We start from the raw sequence: 26,348 nt of genomic DNA, 5'->3' as shown, positions 1-26,348 counted from the left end.
AGGGTCACCCCTGTTTAGGGTCACTCTAGGGTCACCAATGTTATTGTAAGGTCCCTAGTGGGGTTATAGGGCCACCCCTGTTTGGGGTCACTGTAGGGTCACCAGTGGGGTTATAGGACCATTATAGGGGCACCAGGGGGATTATGGGGTCATTATAGGATCATCCCAATGTTATTGTAGGGTCACCCCTGTTTAGGGTCACTGTAGGGTCACCAGTGGGGTTATAAGATCATTACAGGGTCACCAGTGGGGTTATAGGGTCACCCTGTGTTATAGGGTCACCCCTGTTTAGGGGTCCCAGTGGGATTCCAATGGGTTATAGGGGCACTGTGGGGTCAGCAATGGGGTTATGGGGCCATTATAGGGGCACCAGGGGGGTTATGGGGTCATTATAGGATCATCTCAATGTTATTGTAGGGTCACACATGTATAGGGTCACCGCAGGGTCAGCAATGGGGTTATGGGGTCACCCTGTGTTATAGGGTCACCCATGGGGTTATGGGGTCATTATAGGGTCCACAGTGGGGTTAGAGGGGCACTATAGGGTCACCCCTGTTTAGGGTCACTGTAGGGTCACCAATGGGGTTATAGGGTCATCATAGGGTCACCCCTGTGTTATTGTAGGGTCACCTGTGTTTAGGGTCACTGTGGGGTCAGCAGTGGGGTTATGGGGTCATTATAGGGTCACCCCCAGTGTTATTGAAGGGTCACACATGTATAGGGTCACTGCAGGGTCACAATGTCATTGTAAGGTCCCCGGTGGGGTTATAGGGTCACTCCTGTTTGGGGACACTGCTGTCCCCCCCAATGTTGTTGTAGGGTCACCCCTGCTTTGGGTCACTTTGACCCCCCCCCTCCAATGCCCCTATAGGGTCATCCCAGCCCTGCAGGGTCCCCAGTGTCCCATAGTATCCCAAATGTCCCCCCAATGTCCTCAATGCCCCTATAGGGTCCTCAATGTTCCCATAGTGTCCCCCCCAATGTCCCTATAGGGTCCCCAATGTCCCCCCGTTGTCCCCAGTGTCCTCAATGTCCCTGTAGGGTCCCCAATGTCCCCCCAGTGTCCCCAATGTCCCTATAGGGTCCCCAATGTCTCCTCAGTGTCCCCACAATGTCCCCCCATTGTCCCCAGTGTCCCCCCAATGTCCCTATAGGGTCCCCAATGTCCCTCCAGTGTCCCCAATGTCCCCCCAATGTCCCCCCAGTGTCCCCAGTGTCCTCAACGTCCCTGTAGGGTCCCTGTAGTGTCCCCCCAATGTCCCTATAGGGTCCCCAATGTTCCCCCAGTGACCCCTCAGTGTCCCCCCAGTGTCCCCTCAGTGTCCCCACTGTCCCCACTGTCCCTGTAGGGTCCCCCCAATGTCCCCCCATTGTCCCCCCAATGCCCCCCCATTGTCCCCCAGTGTCTCCTCAGTGTCCCCACTGTCCCCAGTGTCCCTGTAGTGTCCCCAGTGTCCCCCCCCAATGTCCCTATAGGGTCCCCAATGTCCCCCCAGTGTCCCCAATGTCCCCCAATGTCCTCCCAGTGTCCTCCCAGTGTCCCCCAATGTCCCCTCAGTGTCCCCACTGTCCCCAGTGTCCCTGTAGGGTCCCCCCAATGTCCCCCACATGTCCCCCCAGTGTCCCCTCAGTGTCCCCCCAATGTCCCCTCAGTGTCCCCAATGTCCCCCAGTGTCCCCAGTGTCCCCAGTGTCCCCTCAATGTCCCCTCAGTGTTGCTGAGCAGGCACAGCCGTTCCCGTCACCATCTCTTTATTGGGGTCACCGGGGGGTGAGGGGGGGACACCTCCCCACATTGGGGGGGTCCCTGCGCCCCCCACCCCAAAAAAACCCCAAAATTGGGGTGGGGGGGAGGCGCCAACCCCACTGCTGGGCTCCTCTGCACCCCCTTTATGGGGCCAGGGCACCCCAAATCCGGGGGGCACCCCAAAGCCGGGGGGCACCCCAAATCCATGGGGGCACCCCAAATCCGGGGGGCACCCCAAAGCCATGGGGCACCCCAAATCCATGGGGAGGACACCCCAAATCTGTGGGGTCACCCCAAACGTGCCCTACATGAGGCGGCACTGCTCCCCTGTGAGGTTCAGTCCTGGCGGCTGTGGGGGGACATTGGGGTCACCCCAAATCTGTGGGGTCACCCCAAATCCCACAGGGGTGCCCCATAGCCATGGGACACCCCAAATCCATGGGGGGAACCCCAAATCCCAGAGGGGTACCCCAAAGCTGGGGGGGAACCCCAAATCTATGGGGTCATCCCAGTTCTATGGGATCACTCCAAAGCTGGGGGGGGACACCCCAAATCTTTTGGAGTCATCCCAATTCTGTGGGATCACCTCAAATCTACAGGATTTCCCCAAACTTTATGAGGTCACCCCCAAATCTTTTGTGGTCCCCCCCAATTCTATGGGATCACCTGAAATGTATGAGGTGACCCCAATTCTTTTAGGATCTCCCCGAGTTCCACGAGGTCACCCCCAAATCCTTTGGGGTCCCCCCAGTTCTATGGGACCACCCCAGTTTTTTAGGACCACCCCTATTTTAATGGGATGTCCCCAATTCTATGGGACCACCCCAAAGCCTTTGGGTGACCCCAAACCCCTCAGGGTGTCCCCAAACACTCACCGTGTCCCCTGCCAGCTCCTTGGGGGGGTGGCCCAGGTCCTGCAGCTGTGAGGGGACACAGAGGGGACAGAGGGACATGGGGGGACATGGGGACACAGAGGGGACAGAGGGACATGGGGAGGGTCAGAGGGGACACAGGGACACAGAGGGGACAGAGGGACATGGGGAGGACATGAGGACACAGAGGGGACACAGAGGGGACATTGGGGTGGACATGGGGGGCACAGAGGGACATTGGAGGGACAGAGGGACATGGGGGGACATGGGGACATGAGAGGGACACACAGGACAGAGGGACATGGGGAGGGTCAGAGGGGACACAGAGGGGACATGGGGACATTGGAGGGACACAGAGGGGACATGGGGACATTGGAGGGACAGACAGGACAGAGGGACATTGGAGGGACAGAGGGGACATTGGGGGGGACATGGGGGGCACAGAGGGACATTGGAGGGACAGAGGGACATGGAGGGGGGACATGGGGACACAGAGGGGACAGACAGGACAGAGGGACATGGGGAGGGTCAGAGGGGACACAGGGACACAGAGGGGACATGAGGACATCCAGGAGGTTCAGAGAGACACGGAGGGGAGGACATGGAGGGGACCCAGGGACACTGGGGGGGGACAGAAGGAGGGGACAGAGGGACACGAGGAGGACACAGGGACATGGGGGGAATGACATGGAGGGGACCCAGAGCCCTGGGGGGGTGACACGGAGGTGACCCATGGACCCAGGGTGATCACAGGGACACGGGGGTGACACAGAGAGGATCCAGGGTTGACACAGAGGGGACACGGAGGTGGCACAAAACCCCCAGGGGGTGACATGGAGGTGACCCAGGGCCCAAGGGGAGGGTCAGAGGGACACGGGGGTGACACAGGGGTGACACGGAGGTGACACAGAGGTGACACGGGGCCCAAGGGGAGGGTCAGAGGTACACGGGGGTGACATGGAGGTGACACGGGGGTGACCCATGGACCCAGGGTGATCACAGGGACACGGGGGTGACACAGAGAGGACCCAGGGTTGACACAGAGGGGACACGGGGGTGACACGGAGGTGACCCAGGGCCCAAGGGGAGGGTCAGAGGGACACAGGGGTGACACGGGGGTGACACGGAGGTGACACGGGGGTGACACACAGGTGACACACAGGTGGCCCTCCAGCCCCACCTGCTGCATCAGGTCCAGCAGGGTCTCGAAGCGCTCCCGGCGCTGCCCCTCGGGCTCCTCGGGCCGCTCCCGCTCCAGCTCCGCGCAGATCCGCAGCATCAGCGCCTGCTGCTGGCTGAACCGCGCCCGCTGCTCCGGCGGCAGCGAGCCCTCGTGCTGCCGGAGCCACTCCGGGTACTGGGGACAGCAGGGGACAGTGAGGGGACACCGGGGTCACTGCAGGATCCCCCAAATCTCAGCCAATCCCAGCCCCATCAGCACCCGCTGCTCCGGGGGCAGGGTCCCCTCGTGCTGCCGGAGCCACTCCGGGTACTGGGGACAGCCAGGGACAGTGAGGGGACCCCCAAATCCCCCATGGAACCCCAAATCCCAGCCCCATCAGCCCCTGCTGCGCCCTGAACTGTGCCCGCTGTTCTGGGGACAGGGACCCCTCGTGCTGCTGGAGCCACTCTGGGGACCGGGGACACCCAGGGGACATTGAGGGGACAGTGAGGGAACCCCCAAATCCCCCATGGAACCCCCAAATCCCAGCCATGGAATCCCCAAATCCCCCATGGAAACCCCAAATCCCAGCCATGGAAACCCCAAATCCCCCATGGAAACCCCAAATCCCAGCCAATCCCAGCCCCATCAGCCCTGAACTGTGCTGGGGACAGGGACTCCTTGTGCTGCCACAGCCACTCTGATACTGGGGACATTGAGGGGACAGTGAGGGGACAGTGGAGTCACTGTAGGAACCCTCAAATCCCCCAGGGAACCCCCAAATCCCCTATGGGACCCCCAGATCCCAGCCCACTCAGCGCCCCAAATTGCACCCGCTGCTCTGGGGACAGGGACCCCTCGTGCTGCCACAGCCACTCTGATACTGGGGACACCCAGGGGACAGTGAGGGGACAATGGGGTCACTGCAGGAACCCCCAAATCTCCCATGGAACCCCCAAATCCCAGCCAATCCCAGCCCCTCAGTGCCCCAAACTGCTCCGGGGACAGGGACCCCTCGTGCTGCCACAGCCACTCCGGGTATGTCCCCATGACTCCCCTGAGTTTCCCACACCCCAAAAAATTTCGGGGACTCCCCCCAGGTTTTTTGGGGTGCCCTCCCGTTTTCTGGGGTCCCACCTTCTCCGTGATCTCCTTGAGGGAGGGGTAGAGCACGTCCTTGGACAGCAGGGACTCCATGATGTCCCCATGACTCCCCGGAGTTTCCCACACCCCAAAGGATCCCTCCAGGATTTCAGGAACCCTCCCAGGTTTTCTGGGGTGCCCTCCTCAGGTTTTTTAGGGGTGCCCTCCCGGTTTTTGGGGTTTTTGGGGTCCCACCTTCTCAGTGATCTCCTTGAGGGAGGGGTAGAGCACATCCTTGGACAGCAGGGACTGCATGATGTCCCCATGACTCCCTTGAGTTTCCCACTCATCCCTCCAGGATTTTGGGGACTCCCCCAGGTTTTTTGGGGTGCCCTCCCGGCTTTTGGGGTTTTTGGGGTCCCACCTTCTCGGTGATCTCCTTGAGGGAGGGGTAGAGCACATCCTTGGACAGCAGGGACTGCATGATGTCCCCATGACTCCCCTGAGTTTCCCACACCCCAAAGGATCCCTCCAGGATTTCAGGAACCCTCCCAGGTTTTCTGGGGTGCCCTCCTCAGGTATTTTGGGGTGCCCTCCTCAGGTTTTTTGGGGTGCCCCCCCAGTTTCTGGGGTTTTTGGGGTCCCACCTTCTCAGTGATCTCCTTGAGGGAGGGGTAGAGCACGTCCTTGGACAGCAGGGACTCCATGATGTCCCCATGACTCCCTTGAGTTTCCCACTCATCCCTCCAAGATTTTGGGGACTCCCCCAGGTTTTTTGGGGTGCCCTCCCAGTTTCTGGGGTTTTTGGGGTCCCACCTTCTCGGCGATCTCCTTGAGGGAGGGGTAGAGCACGTCCTTGGACAGCAAGGATTCCATGATGTCCCCATGACTCCCCGGAGTTTCCCACACCCCAAAGGATCCCTCCAGGATTTTGGGGACTCCCCCAGGTTTTCTGGGGTGCCCTCCTCAGTTTTTTTTGGGGTGCCCTTATGGTTTTTGGGGTCCCACCTTCTCGGTGACCTCCTTGAAGGAGGGGTAGAGCACGTCCTTGGACAGCAGGGACTGCATGATGTCCCCATGACTCCCTTGAGTTTCCCACTCATCCCTCCAGGATTTTGGGGACTCCCCCAGGTTTTCTGGGGTGCCCTCCTCAGGTTTTTTGGGGTGTCCTCCCGGTTTTTGGGGTCCCACCTTCTCGGTGATCTCCTTGAGGGAGGGGTAGAGACATCCTTGGACAGCAGGGACTGCATGATGTCCCCATGACTCCCTTGAGTTTCCCACTCATCCCTCCAGGATTTTGGGGACTCCCCCAGGTTTTTTGGGGTGCCCTCCCGGTTTTTGGGGTTTTTGGGGTCCCACCTTCTCGGTGATCTCCTTGAGGGAGGGGTAGAGCACGTCCTTGGACAGCAGGGACTCCATGATGCTGCGCATGACGGGCAGGACGCCGTCGCCGCTGCTCTCGTCCAGCCCCAGCCCCTCCAGGGCCTTGGCCAGCTCCTCCTCGGATCCCGGGGAGTTCTGCGGGACCCCCGGGACCCCGTCAGCCCCCCGGGACCCCCGGGACACCCCCGGGACCCCCGGGAAGGGCTGCAGGGAGGGAGGGAGGGGTACCTGGAGGTCGTTGGCGTTCTTGGCCAGCCCGCTCAGCGTCTCCTTGAGGCAGGAGGTGAATTCCTGCTGCGAGGCCGCGTCGCTGCCTGCGGGGTGAGATGGATTTGGGGTGGGATTGGGGTGGATTTGGGGTTGGGGTGGGGTTGGGATTGGGGTGGGAATGGGAATAGGAATGGGGATGGGATGGGGTGGAATGGGAATGGGGTTGGGATGGATTTGGGATTGGGATTGGGATGGATTTGGGATTGAGATGGGGTGGGAATGGGCTTGGGGTGGATTTAGGATTGGGGTTCGGATGGGAATGGGGTTGGGATGGGAATGGGATGGATTTGGGGTTGGGATAGATTTGGGATGGATTTGAAATGGGGTTGAGAATGTGAAAGGGGTAGGAATGGGTTGGGAATGGGGGGCAATTGGTCTTGGGATGGAGTGGGATGGATTTGGGATTGGGATTGGGATGGGGTTGAGATTGGGATGGGGTTGGGAATGGAGTGGGAATGGGTTTGGGATGGGGATGGGGTTGGGGATGGGGTTGGGATGGGAATGGAGTTGGGAATGGGATAGATTTGGGTTTGGGATAGCTTTGGAATGGATTTGGGATGGGGTTGGGAACGGGGGGCAATTGGGCTTGGGATGGGGTTGGCAATAGGAATAGGATGGGGTTGGGATGGAGGATAATGGGAATAATGCAGGGTCCCGCTGAGGTGCTGTCCCCAATCCCAAACAGGGGAGCAACTCCAGATGGAATTAGGGATTGGGAATAATGGGAATAATGCAGGATCCTGCTGGAGTTCTGCCCCCAATCCCAAACAGATGAACACCTCCATTTGGGATTAGGATTGGGGATAACCAGGGCTGTGATCCCCCCCTATCCCCCCAACACCCACCGACTTTGCCAGCAGCCTCTGAGAGCTTCTGGAACTGCTCCACCAGCTGTGGCTCCTGCCGTGCCAGCTCCTGCATGGCCTCCTGGAACTCAGCTGCTGCCTGCGCCGCCAGCTCGCCCTCAAAGAGCTCCTGGAAGAACCTTTCCTGCGAGGAGAACAGCGAGTCCTGCCCAGCACGGCCTAGCACGGCCCCAGGGAGGGCACACACAAAGAGGGGCCGGGGTTTTGGGGTGCTCACCTTGGCGGAGTCGGCGGCTGAGGGAGGGGAAGGGGGGCAGGAGGAGCTGGCAGGGGCAGGGGGCGCGGGGCGGCTGCGCTCGAAGTCGTCCAGGGCACCTGAGGGGGAAATTGGGGTCAGGGGGGGCAGAAATGGGGGTGAAGCCCCACAGGGAGGTCATGGGCACCCCCAGTGGAATGGGTGTGGTAAAGTGTACGGCAAAAATTGCACCCCGATAATCCCTATCCCTAAAACTGCACACCAATAACCCCTACCTGTGACTGCACGCCAAAAACTGCACCCCAATAACCTCTACTCAAAAACTGCAGCCCAGAAACTGCACCCCAATAACTCCTACCTCTGATTGCACCCCCAAACTGTACCCCAGTTACCTCTACCCCTAATTACACCCCAAAGTTGCACCCCAATAACCCCTACCTCTAACTGCACCCCAATAACTCCCATCCCAACTGAACCCAAATAAGTGCACCCCAAAACCCTCATTCCCCTGTACTCCCATAACCTCCAGGCTCCCCCCAGAACCCCAACAACCCCCAGACCCCAACAACCCTCAGACCCCCTCTCACCCCAATGACCTCCCCGGTCCCTCACGACCCCCAGCCTCTCACGAACCCCCCCTCACCCCAATAACCCCCAGACCCCATTCACCCCAGTGACCCCCCAGCCTCTCACGACCCTCGGCCCCTCACGACTCCCCTCACCCCAGTGACCCCCAGACCCCAATAACCCCCAGACCCCCCCCTCACCCCACTGACCCTCAGCCCCTCACGACCCCCAGACCCCAATAACCCCCAGACCCCCCCTCATTCCACTGACCCTCACCCCAATGTCCCCCCCAGCCCCTCACAACCCCCGGTTCCCCCCCGCTCCCCTCTCACCCCAATGACCCCCGGCCCCCCTCACCCCCCATCGCTCCCAACGCCCCGCAGCCTCCCCACACCCCGCTGACCCCCAGGCCCCTCCGGTCCCTCCGGTCCCCTCCGGGCCCCACTCACTCTCCAGCAGCTCCTCCAACTCCGCGTCGGGCCCCGGGCCCGGGCCCGGCTCCGCCGCCATCTTGGCCCGCTCCGCCCTGCGCCGCCAGGGGGCGCTGCCGCGGGACACGCCCCTTCCCGCCCACGGGGACACGCCCCTCCCGGAAAACCCGGAACGGAATGGGGAACGGGAACGAGAATCGCCCCAGAGGACACGCCCCCCCCGGGAAACCCGGAACGGAATCGGGAACGGGAACGAGAATCGCCCCAGAGGACACGCCCCCCGGAAAACCCGGAACGGAATCAGGAACGGGAACCGCCCCAAAAGGACACTCCCCCTCCGCTGGCCACGCCCCCTCCCAGAAAACCCGGAACGGATTTAGGAATGGGAATGGGAGCGGGAACCGGAATGAGGACTGGAATGGGAATGGGAATAGGAATGGGAGTGGGAATGGAAATGGGAAATGGGAAATGGGAACGGGAGAGGGAACGGGAATGGGAAAATGAACAGGACTGGGAACAGGAATGGGAACAGGAATGGGAATGGGAGCGGGTACAGGAATGGAAATGGCAACGGGAATGGGAGTGGGAAATGGGAGCAGGAAAAGGAGCGGGAATGGGAACGGGAACAGGAAAGGGATTGGGAATGGGAACGGGAGCAGGAAAAGGAGCGAGAATGGGAATGTAAATGGGAATGGGAGCAGGAATGGGATTGGGATTGGGATCGGGAGCAGGAACAGGAACGGGAACGGGAATGGGAATGGGAATGGAAGCAGGGACTGGGGTTGGGAACAGGAACCGGGACCGGGAACCGTGACTGGGAGCCCCATCCCAAATGTTGGGGTCCTGCTCCCTGAAGTCCCAGATTTTGGGGTCGCAGAACTTGCACCTCCCAGTTTTGGGTCCTGAATTTTGGGATCCCAGACCTTGCACCTCCCATTTTTGGGGTCCCAGCAAGGGACAAAGCAAGGAACAACCCCAGTGCGTCCCAGGGGGTTTGGGACGGACCCTGAGCCCCCCAAAACCACCGGGACCCTCCTGGGGACCCCCTCCCACATTCCCGGGCGGGGTTGGGGCAGGGCGGGCTCGGTCCCAGCCAGGATTTGGGGACAAGAATTGAATTTATTGTGCAGAAAAATGGAAAATGTGACAGAAATCAAAGTTTAACTTTCATTCCTTCCATCGGGGGAGGGCTCCGCTCGCTGGGACCACCCTGGGGTGTCCCCAAACCCCCAGAGTGTCCCCAAAACCCCCCTGGGGTCACTCTGGGCTCGTTCTTGGGATTGTCCCAAATTCCCACGGCTCAGAGGGACAGAGGGACAGGGGACGGAGACAGGTCCTGGTGGCCACAAGGAGGGGACAAGGCCAGCTGCCAGCAGCTTGTGGTGGCCACGGTCACAAGGGACAGGGAGGGGACAGGGCCATGGGCAGGGTGGGCACCCACAGGACGAGGGGACACCACGCGTGTGGCTGTCCCCAGTGCCACCCAGTGCCACCCCCGGTGTCACAGCATGGTCTCATCAATGTCACTGCTGTCCTCTGGGTGGCATTTGAGGACCCAGTGCCACCCCCGGTGCCACCCCGGTGTCACAGCACGTTCTCGTGGATGTCACCACTGTCCCCAGGGTGGCATTTGGGGACCTGGCAGCTTCCTGAGGGGTGGCACTTGGGGACCCAGTGTCACCCCAGTGTCACTGCTGTCCCCTGGGTGGCATTTAGGACCCTGTGCCACCCCTTGGTGCCACCCCGGTGTCACAGCACGTTCTCGTAGTCCCCGCTGTCCCCCAGGTGCCACCTCGGTGCCCGCAGCTCCGCGTAGGTCACCTGGGGCTCCTCGGGGGTGACACTTGGGGACCCTGCGGGAGACACCGGTGCCACCCAGTGCCACCCATGGGTGCCACGTCCCTGTGCCCGCACTCCTTCCATCTCCTGGGTGGCATTTGGGGACCGTGTGCCCCCCCCCGTGCCACCCCCGGTGCCACCCAGTGTCTCCCAGTGTCCCACAGTGTCCCCAAGTATCACCTAGTGCCACCCCCAATGTCCCCCAGTGCCACCCCCAGTGTCCCCCAGTGCTACCCAGTGTCCCCCCGTGACGCCAATTGCCACCCCAGTGTCCCCCAGTGTCTCCCAGTGCCACCCCGTGTCACCCCCAGTGCCACCTCAGTGTCCCTCGGTGTCACCCCTGGTGCCAACCTCAGTGCCACCCCAGTGTCACAGCACATTCCCATCAATGTCACCACTGTCCCCTGGGTACCATCTGGGGACCCAGCATCTCCCTGGGGGTGGCATTTGGGACCCTGGTGCCGCCCCCAATGCCACCCCCAGTGCCACCCCCGGTGCCACCCCCGTGCCACCCGCTGTCCCCACTCACCCGCTGCCCTGGCCGTGGGCACCACGTGGCTGTAGAGCACCTCCTCCCCCTCAAGGGACACCACGGGGGTCCTGCAGGGACAATGGGGACAGGGGTGTGGCCTCCAGGTGGCATTTGGGGACATGGGGACACCCCCGGGCCCCTCCCCCACTCACCTGTCCTGGGGCATCCTGGGGGCTGCGGGAAAGGGGGGGTGACAATGGGGTGACAAGGGGGTCAGGGGTCCTAAAATTGTCCCCATTGTCCCTCCATTGTCCCCCCCATTGTCCCTCCATTGTCTCCTCATTGCCACCCACCTCATTGTCCCCATTGTCCCCATTGTCCCCATTGTCTCCACCCCATTGTCTTCATTGTCACTGCATTGTCCCCACTCCACCGTCCCCATTGTCCCCCCCATTGTCCCCATCCCACTGTCCCCATTGTCCCCCCATTCTCCCCACTGTCAGCATTGTCCGTATTGTCACCCACCCCATTGTCCCCATTGTCCCCCCATTGTCCCCTCTGTCCCCACCCCTGTGTCCCCATTGTCCCCCACCCCATTGTCCCCATTGTTCCCCACCCCATGGTCCCCATTGTCCCCACCCCATTGCCCCCATTGCCCCCATTGCCCCCATTGTCCCCAGTGTCCCCACTGTCCCCACCCCATTGTCCCCATTGTTCCCCACCCCATTGTCCCCACTGTCCCCCACCCCATGGTCCTCATTGCCCCATCCCCATTGTCCCCATTGTCCCCCTCCATTACTCCCCCATTTCCCCCCCCATTGTCCCCACTGTCCCCATTGTCCCCACCCCATTGTCCCCATTGTCCCCACAGTGTCACCCACCGCGGCGGTGGCACCGCTGCCAGCCCACGATGGCCGCCCCGAGCAGGACCAAGGCCAGGAGGGAGCTGCCAACCCCTGCGGCCACTGCTGGGGACAGAGGGGACACTTTGGGGTCACCCAGGGTGGGCTGCCCCCCCCTGTGACCCCGAGTGATGCCACCTGTGCCCTGTCACCTCCGTGTCACCTCCAGGGACAAACCCAGGATTCCAAGACCCCCACAATATCCCCGAGTGCCATCACCTGTGTCCCTGTGTCCCCACGTTGTCACCTCCAGTGCCAGCTCAGGGCTGAATGCCCGGAACACGCGGTGCCCGTCCTGTCCCAGCTGGTTGGTGGCCACGCACTGGTAGGTGCCCGAATGTCCCACAGCGATGTCCCTGAGCTCCAGGAGGGGACCCCGGGCCACCTCCTGCCCGTTGTGCAGCCAGGTGAAGGTGACAGGGGCTGAGCCCACCTGCACTGAGCAGCGCAGGGTCACGTTGTCACCTGTGTGCACCTGGTGTGCCAGGGGACCGGGGGTGATGGTGGCATTGGCCACGGGCACTGTGGGGACACAGGACAGAGGGTGATGGTGGCATTGATCATTGGCACTGTGGGGACACAGGACAGAGGGTGATGGTGGCATTGGCCACGGGCACTGCGGGGACACAGGACAGAGGGTGATGGTGGCATTGACCATTGGCACTGTGGGGACACAGGACAGAAGGTGATGGTGGCATTGACCATTGGCACTGTGGGGACACAGGGCTGAGGGTGATGGTGGCATTGGCCACGGGCACTGTGGGGACACAGACAGGGGACCAGGGGTGATGGTGGCATTGACCATGGGCACTCTGGGGACACAGGACAGACAGTGATGGTGGCATTGGCCACGGGCACTGTGGGGACACAGCAGGGACAGAGGGTGATGGTGGCATTGGCCACAGGCACTGCGGGGACACAGGACAGAGGGTGATGGTGGCATTGGCCACGGGCACTGCAGGGACACAGACAGGGGTGGCACTGGGTGAGGTGGGATGGGGGTGCCATGGTGGGGTCATCCCCATCCCGAGGGTCCCGCTCACCCAGGACGGTGACATTCATGGTGTCACTCTCGGCCACGCTGTCCCCATCGCTGACCCGGCACCGGTACTGGCCGCTGTCATTGTCCCCAACGTGTCCCAGCTCCAGGCGGGTGCCGGTGCCCAGCGGTGCCCCCGAGCCCTCCCGGTGCCAGGAGAAGGACAGGGGACCTGTCCCCGCGGCCACCGCACAGCTCAGCACCAGGCTGTCCCCAAGTGCCACCTGTCCCCCGGGGGGCTGCGCTGACAGGGACACCCCCGAGGGTGGGATCCCTGCAGGAGGAGGGGACACCAGGGGACAATGAGGGACATGGGGGGGGCAGAGAGGGGCAGGGGGACCCCAGGAAGGGAGGGGCGTGCAGAGATTGGGGGGCTTGGAAATAGGAGGGGATGGGGGGGACAGGGAGGGGACACCGGGAGAGGGAGGGGGGTGACACCAGGGAGGGGTGAGGGGACACAGACAGGGATGGGGGGACTTGGGGACAGTGAGGGGGGACTGGGGACAGAGATGAGGGGACTGGGGACAGAGATGAGGGGACTGGGGACAGGGATGGGGGACCCGGGGCAGGGATGGAGGGACATGGGGACAGTGGGAGGGGACCCAGGGAGGGGTGGGAGGACCGGGGACAGAGATGAGGGGACATAGGGACAGAGATGGGGGTCCCGGGCAGTAATGGGGGGACACGGAAAAGGTGTCGGGGAAGGATGGGGGTACCCAGAAAGAGCTGGGGGACCCAGGGTGGCACCCGGGAAAGGATGGGGGGACCCAGGGTGGCACCCAGGAAGGGATGGGGGACACGGGCCATGGTTGGGGGACCCGGGGAAGGATGGAAGGAGCTGGGGAGGGACCCGGGCAGAGATGGGGACACCAGGGGATGGTGTCAGGGAGGGCTGGGGGTCCCCAAGCAGGGCTGGGGGACCCGGGAGGGGACTCGGGAAAAGAGGGGGGGACCCGGCAAGGGATCCGGGGTGGGATGGGGGGACCCGAGGTGGGATCCGGGGTGGGATGGGGAGATGGGGGCAGTGATGGGAGAACCCGAGGAAGGACCTGGGTGGGCTGGGGGCAGCAAGTCAGGGCTGGGGGACTCAGGAAAGGTGTCAGGGAGGGCTGGGGGTCCCCAGGCAGTGCTGGGGGTCCCCAACTAGGGGATCGGGGAGGGATGTGGGGGCTCCCCGTGCCCATCCCCGCACTCACTGCGCACCGTGACGCTGAGCCGGGCGCTGCTCTTCCGCACGGTCCCACTCTGGGACTGCGCCTCACAGCTGTAATTCCCCGAGTGGGAGACCCCCACGGCGGGCAGCAGCAGCTGCGGGGACCCCTGCAGGACCCCCAGCACCCACCCGTCCCGGTAGAACAGGTACAGGAGGGGGGCTCGGGGCCGCAGGGGGCTGGGGGTGCTGCGGCAGCTGAGAGTCAGGGGGGACCCCACGGTGATCTCGGGGGGACCCTCCAGCACCAGCACTGGCACCGAGAAGAGCTCTGGAAGGAGAGGGGAGGGGATTTGTGAGCCTGAATCCCTGGGGAGGGGCTGTGGGGGTGTCGGGGTGGGGGCTGTGGGGGGCTCACCGTGCACTGTCACTGTCACCGGCGCTGACTCCTCCCACTCCCGGTATCCCACCCGGCCCTCGCAGCGGTAGCGGCCGCTGTGTTTCAGCTGCAGAGGGGACAGGGACAGCTCTGCGCCATCGCGGAGCCTCCCCAGTTCTGTCCCCTCGTGGTAGAAGGACACCAAGGTGACCGTGACGTTCCACCAGCCCCGGCAGCGCAGTGTCACCGTGTCCCCTTCCAGCAGCACCCATCCCGGCACCTGCAGCACCAGCGGGTCTGGGGACAGAGGGGACCTGTCACACCCGATGGCACCAGGACCCCCCACTGGAGGGTCCAGAGCACCAGGGGTCCCCAGTTCCAGCACTGGGATGTCCCCAGGGCAGGGGACAGGCTCTGGTCACACAGGAGGTGACCCAGGGAGCGGAGCCCACCCAGAGCGCTCGGGGTCCCTGCAGGTGCCAGGCTGGGGACATCCTGGGGACACCCAAACCCCTCTCACCGGCTGAGACTGTCACAGGGGGGCTGGGCCCAGTGCCGGGTCTGTCACACTCATAGGTGCCTCTCTCGGTGACAGTGAAGCTCTCCTGTCTCTTCTGCCACCAGCGCTTCCCATCCTTGTACCAGGTGGTGTCACCAGCAGTCCCCAAGCCCTGGCAGGTCAGTGTCACCCGGTCCCACAGCACCGCCGGCCTCCAGGGGGGCTTCACGAGGAGCTGGGTGGTCTGAGCACCTGCGGGTGACAGGGGACACCAGCCTGCCAGGGCCACCATGGGCACCTGTGGGTGACAGGGGACACCAGCCTGCCAGGGCCACCATGGGGCTGGGGACAGCAAGGTGGGACCATGGCATCCCCCGAGGACTCACCAACAAGGCCGAGGGTCTGGGCTGGAAGGGAGAAGGGACAGCGATCAGTGGGGGTGGCACCATGGGGACAGCAGCTCGGGGACACGGGGTGTGGGGCTGTCCCTGAGCTGTCCCCGTGGGGACAGAAGTTCTTGTGGGAAAGTGCTCGGGGACAGTCCCCAGCAGGTCTGGAGAGGCTCCCAGGGGACAGCTCTGTCACAGCCGCCCACGCGCCACGTTCAGGTGACACTGACGCCACCACGGGGACACCACGGCCACCCCGTGATGGCTCAGGTCACCCCCGCCAGCCCCACGGCCACATGGTCCCCATGGCCCCATTCTGATGGCACCCGTCCCCATGGCCACATCCCCGTGGTGATTGTCCCCTTGTCCCTGTCCCGGCATTCCTGTCCCTCTGTCCTCGCTGTGCCAAACCCGAAATCCCTGTCCCCAAATCTCTGCGCCCAAATCCCTGTTCCCCATCCCTGTCCCAAATCCCTGTCCCCAAATCTCTGTCCTCCAAATCCTTGTCCCCCATTCCTGTCCCCAAATCCCTGTCCCCACATCCTCTTCCCAGTCCCTGTCCCCAAATCCTGTCCCCAAATCCCTGTCCCCAAATCCCTGTTCCCCATTCCTGTCCCCAAATCCTTGTCCCCTGTTCCTCATCCCTGTCCCCCATTCCTGTCCCCAAATCCCTGTTCCAAATTCCCCTCCCACCTCCCTATCTGCAAATCCCTGTCCCCCCATTCCTGTCCCCAAATCCTTGTCCCCAAATCCCTGTCCCCAAATCCCTGTCCCCAAATCCCTGTCCCCCCATCCCTCTCCCCAAACCCTTTCCCCCATCCCTGTCCCCAAATCCCTGTCCCCAAATCTCTGTGCCCATATCCCTGTCCCCAAATCCCTGTCCCCCATTCCTTTCCCCATCCCTCTCCCCAAATCCTGTCCCCAAACCCTTTCCCCCATCCCTGTCCCCAAATCCTCTCCCCCATCCCTGTCCCCCCATTCCTGTCCCCAGGGCCACCCCACACTGGGGTGACACCGGCTCTGTGCCCCCTGGCCCTGCTGGCCCTGGGGACATCAGGGGACCCCCGTGCCCCTCTGTGCCCCCTCCCCAGCAATCTCACCCCACAGGAGCAGTGCCACCCTCCCGGCCATCCCGGTGTCCCCGGCTGTCACTCGCGGCCAGGGCCACCTGTCCCCAGCCTGGTGGCTCTTGAGCTAAAGGGGAAGGAAGAGAATTTACATCTGTCCCCACGTGGGGGTGGCACACGGCGGGGGCAGGGTGGGGACAGGATGGGGACAGGATGGGGACAAGGTGGGACACGGGGTGCCCAGGAGTGGGGGGCTCAGGGGGGTTTGGGGTGCCAGGGATGGGGGTCCAAGGGAATGGGGGGTCCCAGGGGATTGGGGGTGCTGAAGAGGGGGAGTCACTGGGAATGGGGGTGCAATGGGAATGGGGGTACCCAGGGATGGGGGGGACACAAGGAATGGGGGTCCCATGGTTTGATTTCTGGGGAAAGGGGGGGTCCCAGGGATGGGGGTCCTGGGAGAATCAAGGTCCTGGGGGAAGGGGGTTTCAAGGGGATGGAATGAGCAGGAGAAGGTTCCTTGGAAATGGGGTGCTGGGCCATGGAGATCCTGGGGAATGTCAGTACTGGGATGGGGGTCTCAGGAATGGGGGGACACAAGGAATGGGGGTCCCATGGTTGGGTTCCAGGGGAATGGGGGTCCCAGGGATGGCCCCAGTGGTCTCAGCTCCTTCCCTGGGTGCCTCAGGTTTTGGGGTGCCCCAGAGCCCAGCACAGCCCCCCCACAAGGTGCTGCTGTTTTTGGGGGGTCACCCCAGGTGGATTCCGAGGGGCTCTGGGTCTGTCCCCACCCCCAGGGACTTTTTCTTCTCTTCATTTCCATTTCCTTCCCTTTTTTTTTTTCTGCCGCTCTTGCACCCCCTCAGTTCCTGGGGAACTCCCGAGGGGGGAAACGGGTTTGGGGGGACCCCGGGGAGGGCAAAAGGGGGTGCAGGGTGGGGGGATGGGGGTGTCCGGGGGGCTGTGGGGATGGGGGTGCCCGGCTGTGCCCCCCAATATTTCACTTTCTCCTGCAGCAGAAGGAAGAGGCCGTTGGTGCTGGGTGTCACACAGGGGGTGGCTTCTGTCCTGGGGGTGACACATCCAGGGGGGTCCTGTCCCTGTTCTGGGGGTGGCACCTTCCAGAGTGGCACATCCTGGGGTGGCACCGCTGCAGGTCCCCAAGCCCCGGGCCGGTGTCACCGAGAGGGGACAAACAGCGAGAGGGGACAAACAGCGAGTGGCAGTTGCAAGGCAAAGCCCGGTGGTGTCCCCTCAATGTCCCCGCATTGTCCCCTCAATGTCCCAGAGCTGTCCCCGCATTGTCCCCCGGCTGTGTCCCTGTCATGTCCCCAGCTGTGTCCCCCCAATGTCCCCACATTGTCCCCTCATTGTCCCCAGCTGTATCCCCCTCAATGTCCCCACAATGTCCCTGGCTGTGTCCCCTCGATGTCCCCTCAATGTCCCAGCGCTGTCCCCGCAATGTCCTCACAATGTCCCGGGCTGTGTCCCTTTGATGTCCCCGTGATGTCCCCTAAATGTCCCTTCAATGTCCCCGCATTGTCCCCGACTGTGTCCCCTCAATGTCCCTGGCTGTGTCCCCTCAATGTCCCCACAATGTCCCCTCGATGTCCCAGCGCTGTCCCCGCAATGTCCCCTAGATGTCCCCACAATGTCCCCGCATTGTCCCCGGTTGTGTCTCCTCAGTGTCTCCTCGATGTCCCCACAATGTCCCCTCATTGTCCCCACATTGTCCCCTAAATGTCCCCGGCTGTGTCCCCGCATTGTCCCCTCCGATGTCCCCTAAATGTCCCCACATTGCCCCCGCATTGTCCCCATATTGTCCCCATGATGTCCCCTCAATATCCCCACAATGTCCCCACATTGTCCCCTCAGTGTTCCCGTTCTGTCCCCACGGCCTCGGGGACATTTCGTGTTTTGGGGACATTTCCGGGCCCAGCCCCGTTTTTCCTTCACCCCAAACCCGCCCCGAAGGATTTCCCGGAGCCGGGACGGGACCGCGGCCACTCCCGAACCTTCTGGAAGCCGCCCCGGGCGGGTTTGGGATCTCTTATCTCGGAGGCACCCGGATGGAAATCTCCTAATTAGATCCCAGGGTTAATTAGGTAATTAATCCCGGCGCTGTCACCTCCCGGGGCTTCGGGGCCAAAGCCAAATCCAACGCCCCAAAATTTGGGATCTGCTGTGGGAGAGGGCCTGGAGGGGGAGCGGCGATCCCAAATTTGGGAATATTTGTGGGAGGGAGGGTCCGGGGAACGGGGGGTGGGATTTAAAGCTGGAAAGAGAAATCCACGGAATCAAAATTCCAAGAAGGCAGAAATCCCAGGAAACAGAATTCCAGGGAAACAGAAATCCCGAGAAAACCGAAATCTCGGGTAAACAGAATTCCAGGGAAACAGAAATCCCAGGAATACAGAATTCCAGGGAAACAGAAATCCCGGGAAAACAGAAATCTCGGGAGACAGAATTTCCAGAAAATAGAAATCTCGGGAAAACAGAATTCCAGGAAAACAGAATTCCCGGGAAAACAGAAATCCCAGAGAAACAGAATTCCAGGGAGGCAGAAATCCCAGGAAAACGGAATTTCTGGGAGACAGAAATCCTGAGAATCAGAATTCCCTGAAAAGAGAAATCCTGAGAATCAGAATTCCAGGGCAAACGGAATTCCAGAGAAAACAGAAATCTTGGGGAATAGAATTCCCAGGAAAACAGAAATCCTGGGAAAGCAGAAATTCCTGGGAATCAGAATTCCGGGGAGACAGAAATCCTGGGAATTAAAATTCCAGGGAAACAGAAATCCAGGGAAAACGGAAATGGCCACAAGGAGGGGACAGTGGACAGGGCCAGCTCCTGGTGGGGGGGGTTTGGAGTTATTTTGGGGGATTTTAATGGGATTTGGGGACGATTTTTATGGGGAATTTGGAGGGACTTTTGGGGCGATTTGGGAACCTTCAGAGGATTTGGGGACCCTGGGGGGATTTGGGGATCCTGAGGGGATTTGGGGATCCTGGAGGGGATTTGGGAACCATGAGGAGATTTGGGATCTTGGGAGGATTTGGGGATCCTGAAGAGATTTGGGGTCCTGGGGGAGATTTGGGGTCTCTGGGAGGAATTCGGGATCCTGGGAGGATTTGGAGACCCTGGGGGCATTTGGGGTTTTTGGGGGGATTTGGGGATTTTGGGAGGATTTGGGGTCCCTGGAGGGATTTGGGATCCCTGGAGGGATTTGGGGTCCCAGGGGTGCCCCAAACCTCAGGGCTCAGGTACAAATGCAAAACACCAAGAACTGAATAATCCCAAAACCCAACAAATCCCATAAAAACCCCACAAAAAACCTTCTTAAAAAAAAAATAAAAACAAACAGAAAAACCCAAAAAAAACCAAAAAACCACCACACCTTTTTTTTCAGTTCTGGGAGTGTTCACCCCCAAAACAAACCCCAAAAACCCCAAATCCCCAGGACTGAACCTCGTGTTTGTGCCCGGGGATGATTTAGGAGCTCGGCTGAACCTTGGAAAGCCCGGCCCTAATTAAGGCAGCTCATTAAGGGCCTGAATGGGGCCATTAACCCAACGTGCCCCAATTTGGCCTCGTTTGGAGCTCCCCGAATTTCGGCTTCGCTTCCTGTTTGGAGCTGCCCTAAAAGGCCCCAATGAGTCAGGGTTGGGGTTTTTGGGGGAAGGGAAAAGGCGAGCAGGGCTTGGGATGGTTCAGGGTTTGGGTTTGGGGATGATTCAGGGGTTGGGATGGTTCAGGCTTTGGGGATGATTCAGGGTTTGTCACTGGTTTGGTTTTTAGGGCTGAATTTGGGGCTGGGTTTGGGGCTTGTTCCAATTTTGGGGTTGGACTTGGGGCTGGGTTTTGGGGCTTGTTCCAATTTTGGGGTTGGATTTGGGGCTGGGTTTTGGGGCTTGTTCCAATTTTGGGGTTGGATTTGGGGCTGATTTTGCGGCTTGTTCCCATTTTGGGCCTGGTTTTTGAGGCCTGGTTCAGGGTTTGGGGCTTGTCCTGAATTTGGGGCTGTTTTTGGGGCCTGGTTCAGGCTTTGGGATGATTCAGGGTTTGTCACTGGTTTGGTTTTTAGGGCTGATTTTGGGGCTGGGTTTTGTGGCTGGTTCAGGGTTTGGGGCCTGTCCTGATTTCGGGGCTGATTTTTGGGGCTGATTTTGGGGCCTGGTTCAGGCTTTGGGATGATTCAGGGTTTGTCACTGGTTTGGTTTTTAGGGCTGAATTTGGGGCTGGGTTTGGGGCTTGTTCCAATTTTGGGGTTGGATTTGGGGCTGATTTTGGGGCTTGTTCCAATTTTGGGCCTGGTTTTTGAGGCCTGGTTCAGGGTTTGGGGCCTGTCCTGATTTCGGGGCTGTTTTTTGGGGCTGGTTCAGGGTTCAGGATGGTTCAGGGTTTGTCACTGGTTCAGTTTTTAGGGCTGATTTTGGGGCTGGATTTGGGGTTTGTTCCAATTTTGGGGCTGATTTTGGGCCTTGTTCCAATTTTGGGCCTGGTTCAGCCTTGGGATGATTTAGGGTTTGTCACTGGTTTGGTTTTTAGGGCTGATTTTGGGCCTGGTTTTTGGGACTTGTTCCAATTTTGGGACTGGGTTTTGGGGCTGATTGAGGTTTTGGGGCTTGTTCCAATTTTGGAATTCCCAACACTCCTTCCTCCTGTTGTTTTCCTATTCATTTTTTAATTTAATTCAAATAAAATTCCCGAACTCCTCCTATTGTTTTCCCATTTATTTTTTTAAATTCTGATAAAATTCCCAACCCTCCCTCCTCCTGTTGTTTTCCCATTTATTTTTTTTATATTTAAATATAATTCCCAACCTCCTCCTATTGTTTTCCTATTTTTTTAAAATTTCAAATAAAATTCCCAACCCCCTCCTGTTGTGTTTTCCTTTTCTTTAATTTAAATAAAATGGCTTTTTTAAAAATGAAATAAAATCATTTTTAAAATAAAAGAACATTATTTTTAAAATTTTAATAGATGAATTTTTAATTTAAATAAAAATAAAGTGGTTCATTCAAAGAACATATTTATTTAAAGAAAATATTTATTTAAAGAAAATATTTATTTAAAGAAAATATTTAATTTAAAGAAAATTAAAATATTTAATTTTAATTAATCAGTTGAATTAAATAAAATATTTAATTTAGAGAAAATAAAAATATTTAATTTTAATAACATATTTGATTTAAATAAAATATTTAATTTAAAGAAATTATTTATATACATAAAATATTTAATTTAAATTTTAAATTAATTTAAATAAAATTAAAATACTTAAATAAAATAATTTTTTAAAAATAAATTTAAACAAAACCTCCTCCTGCCGTTCCCCCGTATATATTTATTTTTCATTCCATTTATCCCATCCCACAGCTGCTCCCAGCCATTTTTTTCCAACCGAGGAATTCCTGAAATCCCAACCCCGGCCATTCCCTCGCTGGGAGCCGCGTCCCGCCCGGGGCTGGAATTCCGCTCCCATTCCGCTCCCAGGGTGACACACGCGCCGTTCCCGCGGCCGCGTCCCCCCCGTGTGTCACCCCGGTGTCACCCCGGTGTCACCTCCCCCGGGGGACGCGGTGCCGTCACCGCGGGGCTGCGGCCGGCAGAGGCGTTGGATCCCGAAACACAGAGGGGAAAATGGAATTTAGTACCGAAATACGGCAGAGAAAAGGGGATTTTAGCCAGAAAATACAGCAGGGAAAATGTGGATTTTAGTCCCAAAATATAGTGGGGGAGAGGGCACAAAATACAGCGGGAAAATGTGGATTTTAGTCCCAAAATATAGTGGGAGAAAGGGGACTTTAGTCCCAAAATACAGAGGGGAAATGGGATTTTAGTACCAAAACACAGAGGGGAAAGGGGATTTAGTACCAAAATACAGCAGAGAAAAGTGGATTTTAGTCAGAAAATACGGCAAGGAAAATGTGGATTTTAGTCCCAAAATATAGTGGGGGAGAGGGCACAAAATACAGCGGGAAAATGTGGATTTTAGTCCCAAAATACAGAGGGGAAATGGGATTTTAGTCCCAAAATACAGAGGAGAAAGAGGACTTTAGTCCCAAAACACAGAGGGGAAATGGGATTTAGTCCCAAAATACAGCAGAGAAAAGTGGATTTTAGCCATAAAATACAGCAGGGAAAATGTGGATTTTAGTCCCAAAATACAGAGGAGAAAGGGGACTTTAGTCCCAAAATACAGAGGGGAAATGGGATTTTAGTCCCAAAATACAGAGGGGAAATGGGATTTTAGTCACAAAATACAGAGGGGAAATGTGGATTTTAGTCACAAAATACAGCGGGAAAATGTGGATTTTAGTCCCAAAATATAGTGGGGGAGAGGGCACAAAATACAGCAGGAAAATGTGGATTTTAGTCCCAAAATATAGTGGGGGAAAGGGGACTTAAGTCCCAAAACACAGAGGGGAAAATGGAATTTAGTATCAAAATACAGCAGAGAAAAGTGGATTTTAGCTATAAAATACAGCAGGAAAAATGTGGACTTTAGTCCCAAAATACAGTGGGGAAATGGGATTTTAGTCCCAAAATACAGAGGGGAAATGGGATTTAGTACCAAAATACAGCAGAGAAAACTGGATTTTAGCCAGAAAATACAGCAGAGAAAATGTCGATTTTAGTCACAAAATACAGCGGGAAAATGTGGATTTTAGTCCCAAAATATAGTGGGGGAAAGGGGACTTTAGTCCCAAAACACAGAGGGGAAATGGGATTTTCGTCCCAAAATACAGAGGGGAAAATGGAATTTAGTACCAAAATACAGCAGAGAAAAGTGGATTTTAGCCATAAAATACAGCAGGGAAAATGTGGATTTTAGTCACAAAATACAGCGGGAAAATGTGGATTTTAGTCACAAAATACAGCGGGAAAATGTGGATTTTAGTCACAAAATACAGCAAATTTTATCCCAAAATACAGAGGAGGAAAGGGAATTTTAATACCAAAATACAGGGGGAAAAGTGGATTTTTGCCCCAAAAAACACCCTGGACACCCTGAGGACCCTGTGCCATCCTGGTGGCTGAAGCCCATCTTTTATCCATGTTTTTAACATCTTTTTAATCCACATTTTTTACCTTTTATCCACGTTTTAAACCTGGTTGTTATCCATGGTTTTAACCCATTTTTTTAATCCATTTTAACCTGTTTTTTATCCATCTTTTTAACTCATTTTTTATCCATGTTTTAACCCATCCTTTATCCACATTATATGCATTTTTTACCCTTTTTAAAATCCATTTTAACCTGTTTTTATCCATCTTTTTAACTAATTTTTTATCTATGTTTTAACCCATCCTTTATCCACATTATACACATTTTTTACCCATTTTTTTAATCCATTTTAACCTGTTTTTTATCCATGTTTTAACTCATTTTTATCCATATCCTTTATCCGCATTATACACATTTTTTACCCATTTTTACCCATATTTTTAACCCATCCTTTATCCATATTATACACATTTTTTACCCATTTTTTACCCATTTTTACACATAGTTTTAACCCATCCTTTATCCGCATTATACACGTTTTTTACCCATTTTTATCCATTTTTACCCATATCTTTAACCCATCCTCTATCCACATTATCCATGTTTTTTACCCATTTTTACCCATTTTTTAAATCCATATTTTTACCCCATCTTTTATCCACGTTACCCATGCTTTTACCCATTTTTTACCCATTTTTAAACCCACTTTTTACCCATTTTTTAACCCATTTCCATCCACCTCCACAACCCCTTTTTAACCCACGTTTGCCACCCATTCATCCTCCGCCTCTTTAACCTGTTTTCAATTAAACGCCGGCTTTAATTAAGCGATGCTTTTAATTAAACCGTGTTTTTCCAGCCCGTGCTGCTTTTCCACCCTTCCCTTGCCTGGGGAGCGGCCACAGGGCCGGAGCAGCCCCGAGGTTCCTCTGTCCCCTCGGTGCCACCCCGTGTGTCCCCAGTGCCACCTCGGCGGGGTCCCCTCACCCCCAGCACCGCTTTTGTCACCGCGGTGCCACCTCTGTCCCCTCGGGGCCACCGCGGGTGGTGTCGCCTTTGATGGGGATGGGGATGGCAGGAGCGGCTCTGAGTAATTCCAGGAAAACAACCATGGGGACAGCGAGGGGACAACGTGGGGACAATGTGGGGACACCATGGGGACACCACCAAGGAGCTGGTCCAGTCTGCGGTGTCTTCATCCCTTGTGGTCCTTGTCCCGTGTGACACCAGGGGACAGTTGGGGACAGATGTGTCACCTCAGGGTGAGGAAGCCACTGGTGTCACCGAGGTCTTGGGGGACAGCCAGGCCATTGTCACCAGTGGTAGTTCCTCTGTCACCAATGTCACCTCCTCGGTGGGGCTCTGTGCCAGTCCCAGTGTCCACTGCCAGTGTCCATCCATAATGTCACCTTCTGTGTCCATCCAGGTGTCCATCCTTAATGTCCACTGCCAGTGTCCATCCTGGTGTCCATCCCCAGTGTCACCTTCAATGTCCATCCCCATTGTCCTCCCCAATGTCCACTCCATTCTCAATGTCCACCCCATTGTCCACCCCATTTTCCATCCCAATTTTCCACCTCCAATGTCCACCCTGGTGTCCACCTTGGTGTCCACCTTGGTGTCCACCCCATTGTCCATCCCCATTTTCCATCCCTATTTTCCACCTCCAATGTCCACCCTGGTGTCCACCTTGGTGTCCACCCCATGTCCACCCCTATTTTCCACTCACAATGTCCATTCTCAATGTCTGCCCCCATTGTCCATTCCCAGTGTCCATCCTGTGTCCATCCCTATTTTCCATCTCTATTTTCCACCTCCAATGTCCATTCTCAATGTCCACCTCTGTGTCCACCCTCATTGTCCACCTTTATTTTCCATCTCCGGTATCCAGTCCTGGTGTCCAGCCCTGATGTCCACCTCTATTTTCCACCCCTATTTTCCACCTCAATGTCCATTCTCAATGTCCACCCCTGTTTTCCATCCCTATTTTCCACCTCCAATGTCCACCCTCAATGTCCATTCTCAATGTCCACCCCTATTTTACACCCCCATTGCCCACCCCTGGTGTCCATCCCCATTGTCTGCCCCATTGTCCACCTCTGGTGTCCACCCCTAATTTCCACCCCCAATGTCCATCCCGAATGTCCATTCTCAATGTCCATCCCCATTGTCCACCCCTATTTTACACCTCAATTTTCCACCCTCATGTCCACCCCATTGTCCACCCCATGTCCACACCTGTGTCCACCCCCAATGTCCCCCCCACCGTCCATCCCCATCTTCCATCCTCATTTTCCATCCCAATGTCCATTCTCAATGTCCACCCCCGTGTCCCCCGTGTCGCTCCAGCCCCGTCCAGCTCTGTCCCTGTCCCTGTCCCTGTCCCTGTCCCTGTCCCTGTCCCTGTCCCTGTCGCTGTCCCTGTCCCTGTCCCTGTCCGTGTCCCTGTCCCTGTCCCTGTCGCTGTCCCGGTCCCTGTCCCTGTCCCTGTCCCTGTCCCTGTCCCTGTCCCTGTCCCTGTCCCGGTCCCGGTCCCTGTCCCTGTCGCTGTCCCTGTCCCTGTCCCTGTCCCTGTCCCGGTCCCGGTGCCCCCAGTGCCGGCCGCAGCCCCGCACGTGCCGGGCCGGGCCGTTCCGTTCCGAGCGGGGCCGGGCCGGGAGCGCCGCGGGATCTGGAGCACTCGGTGGCCCCGGGGCCGGGCTTTGGCCCCGCCGGGACAGCGGCAGAGCCGGCCCGGGCGGTCCCGGAACGGCGGAAGGGCCGAGAGCGGCCCCGGGGCAGAGCCGGGCCGGGCGGGGCCGGGATGGGCACGGGGGTGGCACGGGAGAGGGGACACGGAGCGGGGGGGGACGTGGGACTGAGGGGACATGGCATGGAATGGGGACATGGCACTGAGGGGACATGGCATGGGGATGGCACAGAAAAGGGGTCATGGAGCAGGGGGGACATGGCACGGAGATGGCACCGGAGAGGGGACACGGAGCGGGAGGGACGTGGGTCTGAGGGGACATGGGACTGAGGGGGGAC

The 26,348-nt window shown here is 58.0% G+C and overlaps 2 protein-coding genes and 1 long non-coding RNA gene across 3 annotated transcripts; all 3 read right to left on the bottom strand.

Moving 5' to 3' along the window:
• Nucleotides 1–1,734: 1,734 nt before the first annotated feature.
• PEX19 (peroxisomal biogenesis factor 19) lies at nucleotides 1,735–8,724 on the bottom strand. The gene is made up of 8 exons (XM_064732658.1): nucleotides 8,595–8,724; nucleotides 7,600–7,697; nucleotides 7,362–7,527; nucleotides 6,475–6,560; nucleotides 6,223–6,381; nucleotides 3,799–3,975; nucleotides 2,622–2,666; nucleotides 1,735–2,095 (listed from the first exon to the last, which is right to left on the bottom strand). The coding sequence occupies exons 1-8, from the start codon at nucleotides 8,653–8,655 to the stop codon at nucleotides 2,051–2,053; spliced, it is 837 nt and encodes a 278-aa protein (XP_064588728.1). The 5' UTR covers nucleotides 8,656–8,724; the 3' UTR covers nucleotides 1,735–2,050.
• A 951-nt stretch (nucleotides 8,725–9,675) lies between these two features.
• Nucleotides 9,676–11,018, bottom strand: LOC135457798 (uncharacterized). Its single transcript, XR_010442772.1, has 2 exons — nucleotides 10,945–11,018; nucleotides 9,676–10,429 (listed from the first exon to the last, which is right to left on the bottom strand). It is a non-coding gene; the product is annotated as an uncharacterized LOC135457798 (long non-coding RNA).
• Nucleotides 11,019–11,760: 742 nt separating this feature from the next.
• Nucleotides 11,761–16,475, bottom strand: LOC135457603 (Fc receptor-like protein 3). Its single transcript, XM_064732309.1, has 8 exons — nucleotides 16,346–16,475; nucleotides 15,243–15,263; nucleotides 14,878–15,108; nucleotides 14,397–14,654; nucleotides 14,025–14,309; nucleotides 12,833–13,102; nucleotides 12,009–12,311; nucleotides 11,761–11,855 (listed from the first exon to the last, which is right to left on the bottom strand). Exons 1-8 carry the CDS (start codon nucleotides 16,374–16,376, stop codon nucleotides 11,761–11,763), a joined length of 1,494 nt encoding a protein of 497 aa, XP_064588379.1. The 5' UTR covers nucleotides 16,377–16,475.
• Between the last annotated feature and the right edge of the window lie 9,873 nt (nucleotides 16,476–26,348).

Source organism: Zonotrichia leucophrys, chromosome 25, assembly GCF_028769735.1.
Source record: "Zonotrichia leucophrys gambelii isolate GWCS_2022_RI chromosome 25, RI_Zleu_2.0, whole genome shotgun sequence".
NCBI classification, from domain to species: domain Eukaryota; kingdom Metazoa; phylum Chordata; class Aves; order Passeriformes; family Passerellidae; genus Zonotrichia; species Zonotrichia leucophrys.
Note: the sequence above shows the minus strand (reverse complement) of the source record. Positions and strands in the feature narration are given on the sequence as shown.